Source organism: Setaria viridis, chromosome 7, assembly GCF_005286985.2.
Source record: "Setaria viridis chromosome 7, Setaria_viridis_v4.0, whole genome shotgun sequence".
NCBI lineage: Eukaryota > Viridiplantae > Streptophyta > Magnoliopsida > Poales > Poaceae > Setaria > Setaria viridis.
In genome coordinates this window covers 29,673,637-29,679,636 of record NC_048269.2, presented here as the reverse complement: position 1 = coordinate 29,679,636, position 6,000 = coordinate 29,673,637, and the positions used below count along the sequence as shown (strand labels likewise).

Genomic DNA, 6,000 nt, shown 5'->3' with positions numbered 1-6,000 from the left:
GAGTCCATATGTTCGCCGAGTGTGTTTCCGCCGTCGGCAACATGTTTGCCGAGTGTCCGAGTTTTGACACTCGGCAAACTAGGCTTTGCCGACACAATATTTGCCGTGTGCCCTTTGCCGAGTGTTACACTCGGCAAAGGCTTTGCCGAGTGTTTTCGTGCCTTTGCCGAGTGCCCCAGGCACTCGGCGAACTTTCTGTTTCCCGTAGTGTATATACTTCCAGTGACACTACTCGCTCCAGACAGCAGCTACCTTGTCCAAAATCTCCGTCATGATCGAAGGGCAGCTTGCGAGGAGATGCTTGAATCCATCAGTTTTCAAGACGACACCAAGCACGTTACGCGAAGCTATAAATCCAAGGCAAGCATCTTTGAGCTGCGTGCAGTGGTGTTGCTCCGCTAAAACTAGGGTTGTGGCAACTGTTTCAGCATCAATATCCTGGCACAGCTTTGCTTCACACATCATCCTTAACCTGTCTAGTCCATATCGTTCGGCCGCAAGCAACAAGTGCAGCATCGCCACATTGCTACTATCTGCATCCCAATCGTCTGGCAGTGAACCTGTGTAGACGAAGTACAGGAGTGCCTCGAATATTGTAGGCTCCATGTCATCAATCTTGATGCACTGATCATCCCTTTCCTTCATTGCGCCGAAGAACTCCGCCTTGAACACCGCGAACCGTGCGGCCAGCATGCACTTGTGAGCAGGGAACAATTGGGCGCCCACACTGAAAGTCACATCTGCGCCTTCCCCGTTCTTCAACATGTGTGAGAGATCTTGGTGCAGCTTTGACTGTGGAACTACAATGGCGCTTCCTTCTTCAGTGCCAGGCACTTCTTTTACGGTCATAACGCACCTGATTGTGAAGCGATCACCGTTGAGACGCAGCAACTCTTGCAGTTTGGATTTCACGATTAAGTTGGGCGCAGCCCCAGCCGTCACCGACCGACAGAAAGGTCGGTGTGCACGTTCCCTGTCCCGACACTTGATCATCTTTTCCCAGTAAACTCAAACTCATTTCAACCGTCACACATGCTGTAATTCCTCTCAGAAAATACAAGAACGCCGATACATAAGCACCAACATTATACTCCGTGTTGCTCCCGTCAGGGTAGAAGTTGATCCTCCAGTCGCAACCGCCCACGCTGAAGGCGCTCGAGCTAACGTACTTGCCGATGCCCATGCCTTAGAGCTGCGAGAAGTTGGTCACCTGGAAGTTGTGCGTGGCGGTGACGCTCCCCGTTGCGCACCTCCACGACGTCTTGGATAGGCACTGACCATGTTTAGCTGCAGAGGTGGAGTTGATAGCCATGGCGAGGGAGCTGATAGCAATGGGCGGGAGTTGCACAAGACGGCTCGTGCTGCAGAGGGCCTTCTTATACAACATTCCTGTTAAGCACGTGCCCTGGGATCGACTCTTCGGAAGCGGCGCGCGTGCCTATGGTAGAAGACCGAAGACGTTTAGTTTTCCCGTGAACGGAGGCGCAGATTGGGAATGCTAGGCGTTAAGTTGTTGCACCCGTTCTGATCGGAGCCAAATAAAGTTCATCGATTGAGCAACCGTACGTGCACTGTTTGGAGTACGAAGTGATTCTTGGATTCAAGTGCAATTAACCACATAAAAGCGGCTGTACGTGTTCCTAGTAGGAGAGTAAAAGAACTTGATTTGTTCTGCATTAAGTACATACCCCTATTTGCATACTTCCTTCCGTTCTTATAAATATATTTATAAGGTGCACACATAAGATTCAAAATTTAATCAATAATTGAGCCATCATTTTTTTATTTTTATAATATAAATTTGATATGATTGGATTTAAAATTAAATATACTCTCCAATGATTATAAGTTTATAAGTATAGACAATATAATATAAGAGATCAAATTCTAATTTGAAAAACCGTGCCATGTCATGTCACGCCTTATAAACATGCACTCTACTTGTCTCCCAACAAAAGAAATAGTATGTCGAATCGAGAGTGGTGTCAGGTATGAGAGGCTGGGATGCGGCCATGAAGGTAGACTAGGGAGCTAGAGATTAGGAGGCAAAATGATGGCTGAAGATTGAAGAAATATTGCGTGGCGGTTATGAAAATAGGGAAAGAAATAAAAGGCTAAATCTCTGCATAAGCATTTTAGATGGCTCCAACTTGGTATCTTGGATTCAAGCTCTAGGGATATGATTATGATACATAAGGAAAGAAAAATTCATGTGCTTTAAGGCCCTCTATTTTTTTTTGTTATACATTAGTTCATATTGAAATCATGTGTTTTAATACCTTTTAATTTTTCGATTGATGGTAAAATTTCAGGTGCTAGAAGCCCAGTGATATTTTTTTATAATAAAAAGATTAGATAGGCCCCTAAAATTGGCATTTGAATATTAGAGTTAAAGGAGTCATTCGAAAATTAGAAGGTCAGCTTTTTTGCATTGTACACTTAGCATTTGCTCATTATTGTCATAATGTAGTTAATAACTCAATGCCAATGCAAATAAAAATGAAGCAGGCCATATGAGTATATGACTAAAATCCATATCAGCTATCACATAATACCTTACTGCTAAAAAATGGTCTACCTATTCTTGGCAAAATACTCCAAGACACCACTCCATGCATGATGGAACTTCACCATTTTCTAAAAGAAAATTTTCGACCCCGACAAAACAAGGTAATGATAAAATATTAAAATGCATGCCATTATCGTATTAAACTTTCACAACTGATACCTACGTCGCATGCAAAATCTACAGAAATGATGAGTTGATTCACGCACAGAAAAATGAGTTGATTCATGGTATAATACAGAGCCAGGTCACTATTCTTGATGGCTATTTTCTTTCTGCTGATGATGCACTGTGAAGACTTCCATCCGAAACCAGCTGGGGGCAGCTCACCATCAGGTGCTTGATAGCAATCCATTTAGACTGCCCTGTATCAGGTGCCTGATAGCAACCTGTATATTTTGCACTTAGGGACTACGGACCTGGAAAGGCAGGTGATAACAGGGAATCGTCCACAAATGACGTAAGTCTCACTACACTTGGGGGGCCGCTAGATGCTTGCTTTTTTTTTTTGACGTCCATGGAGAGCATAGACTGACAGACCCCACCTGAATATTATTCAATGCAAAACTGTGTATGGACAAATGAATTTCTTCTTGTCGAGTTAGGTGGTTGTACTGACTGTGACCTTATCGCGTGTATGACAGTGAATGATGGGACGGATAAAAATTTATTATTCTTTTTTTAGAAAAAATTGTGAATTATATTGTAGTGAGTGATACCAATGATATTCATTCCAGACAATGCATTCCAGCAGACAGGCGCACGGGGTGCGACGGAAGGGCTAAGAGCATCTCCAAAAGCTTAGTAAATGGATTGCTATCCTAGGATACCTAAAAACAGAAAAAAAAAACTGCTCCAACAGCGTACGTACCTATGAATTGCTATCCCTAATTTTTTAGGCTATGACTTAGCTACGTTCGCATGCATAATTAGAAAATGAGTTGATTTGCGAACAAAAAAAGTCGTGGCCAATTCTTGATGGCTATTTCCTTTCGGCTGATGCACTGTCAAGGCTTCCATCCGAAACCAGCTGGGGACAGCTCGCCATCAGGTGCTTGAACTCATCGGTCGCCACAATGGCTCTTAGCACTTTCGGCGACGACATGATGAACGCAACGCAGGCTTCCTTAAGCTCTTGGCAATGGTGCTGATCCGCCAAAGCCAGTGTCGTCGTGACCGTCGACACATCGATGCTCCTGCACAGCTTCTCCACGCACATCAGCTTGAGCCTCTCCAGCCCGTACCGATCCGCGGCGACCAGCAAATGCTGCGTCACTGCAGTGCCGTAGCCGTCAAAGCTCCCCGGCAGCGAGTCCGTGTAGACGAAGTGGAGGAGCATCTCGAAGATCGCCGGCTCCATGTCCACGACCCGCACGGCGCGCCGCGCGTCCTTCTCCGCCATGGGGCCGAGGAGCTCGGCGTCGAACACGGGCGACCGCGCGGCGAGCACGACCCTGTGCGCGCGGAACTCCCTGCCCGCGACGTTGAACGTGACGTCGGCGCCCCTGCCGTCTTTGAGCACGCGCTCGAGGTGGCCCGGCAGCTCCGGCGGCGGGGCCGGCGCGGGCGTGGTGTCCTCCGTGCGCGGCGGCATGAAGACGGTGAGCTCGCACCGGATCCTGAGGCGGACGCCGTCGAGGCACCCGGAGAAGCGGAGGAGCGGCTTGAGGTAGAAGTTGTTGAAGCCCCAGCTCTTGGGGTGAGGCCACCCGTAGGTCGCCGTGGACGCGCGGCGGCGCCAGCGCCGCGACGCCCGGCCGTCCCTGCCGACGAGGCTCAGGGTGTACTTGGCGCTCACCGGCGCCGCGCCGTCGCAGAGGGAGACGTACGCGGACGCCGCGGGCATGCAGCAGCAGCAGTCCTCCACGGACTTCCCGTCCGGGTAGAACTCGATCCTCCAGCTGTAGCCGCCGACGGCGAACGGGGCCGACTTGACGGACACGCCGACGCCGATGCGGCCGTCGAGGAGCGAGTAGTTGACCACCTCCAAGTCGTGCGTCCCCGTCACCTTCTCCGCCCGGCACCTCGACGACGTGTCCGGTGCACGGCGCCGGCGGGATGCATCGTGGTCCGGGACGTCAGCCAGCATGTCAGCCATTCGGTTGCGTAGCCGCGTAGGTTCAGTTCATCACATGATTCATGATTGTATATAGTAGATCGATGGATGCACGCGCTCTTAGAGATAAGGAGTATCTTTATCTCTTTTTATCTTTTTATTCCTTTGTTTGCGAAAGATTTATCTCCTTTATTTCAATTCAAAGATGTTAAGTCCGGAGCCTCAACGAGACAAATTGGTCTCCTCTTATTGCTCGAGTAACCAAACTACATATCTACAACATCATAGTTCAACAAGAAGCCAATTGCAATAGTACAGATTAAGGATTGCATGCAAGGTCTGAGATGCACATCTTCTAGTCTTACTTCTAGCATGCGTATAGCTCAGCACAATGAACAGAACAGCTAGTCCATGTAGGAATTTTGGGTGTGCCCAGACAGATGGGGCCTGCGTTGCAGTTGCAGCTCACATTCCTAGCAAATGTTTTCCTTGGTCAGGAAGTGGGCACACTCTGAACAAAGCTGAAAATCTGAATGCGCGGAATGCAAATCTCATTTTTCAATTCCTTTTTTTGGTCGTCAGTAGATCACTTTCTTTCACCCAACTAATTATCACTATGTTTGAAGCTGCGAGACGAACTTGCGCTCGGAGACAGCGCTCCCCGCCAGCTCGACGACGGCGACAGCTGCGGGGCGACGAGGTGAAGAGCTGGGGACTCTAGTGAAGAGAAGGGAAGGGCTCCTGGATTAGGAAGGGGCGCGGCAGGATATACCGGGCGAATAAGGGAAGGGGAGAGCGCCGGTGGAGCCAAAGCCAGTTCGCCGCGACGAGCCGCCGCTGCCGTCACCGGAGCAGAAGGGGAAGAGAGCACGGAGGAATTAAAGTAGAGAAGAGGGGTCTATTTGAAAACTAACAAGGGTGTTTCTGCAATTATTTGGATCGCGACTATTAATCGCGATCTATTTCAGGGGGTTTTACGACAATAGTTGGATCGCGTACATGATGTGAACAGCACCGCTGTCGTGCAAGCTCAAGCTCAGAGCAGCTCATCAAGGATGGCTCTGTATCTTCACTCTCATTCAGATTAGGCGGCAGCACTGCGGCATTTGTCGGATTAGGGAGCATTTGGGCACATCCCGTGTCCTTCGACGAGACCTTAGAAATACTCATCTTGTAGTCGTCGTCCCAACCATCAAGGATGTAGTAGGCGTATCCAGAGTTTGCCAGCTTCATGTACGTGTGCATGTCGAAGAACTTGATGTAACCATTGACAATGATGATGTCCCGAATGAGCATCGGATTACCGTCGAGCCTCTTGAGTGGGATGTAACGGAAATAGTTGTTGTCCAGGAGCACGTCGTAGATGAGGATGCCATGC

The 6,000-nt window shown here is 48.9% G+C and overlaps 1 protein-coding gene and 1 pseudogene across 1 annotated transcript; both read right to left on the bottom strand.

Annotated features, from left to right (window-relative positions):
• Nucleotides 1-228: 228 nt before the first annotated feature.
• Nucleotides 229-1,387, bottom strand: LOC117864847 (BTB/POZ and MATH domain-containing protein 2-like; annotated as a pseudogene).
• Nucleotides 1,388-3,341: 1,954 nt separating this feature from the next.
• Nucleotides 3,342-4,703, bottom strand: LOC117864846 (BTB/POZ and MATH domain-containing protein 2). The gene has a single exon (XM_034748929.1). The coding sequence runs from the start codon at nucleotides 4,662-4,664 to the stop codon at nucleotides 3,549-3,551; it is 1,116 nt and encodes a 371-aa protein (XP_034604820.1). The 5' UTR covers nucleotides 4,665-4,703; the 3' UTR covers nucleotides 3,342-3,548.
• Nucleotides 4,704-6,000: the final 1,297 nt, after the last annotated feature.

Excerpts from the sequence above, each read along its gene's own strand:
- LOC117864846 (XM_034748929.1), bottom strand. The coding sequence starts at position 4,664 with ATGGCTGACATGCTGGCTGACGTCCCGGACCACGATGCATCCCGCCGG.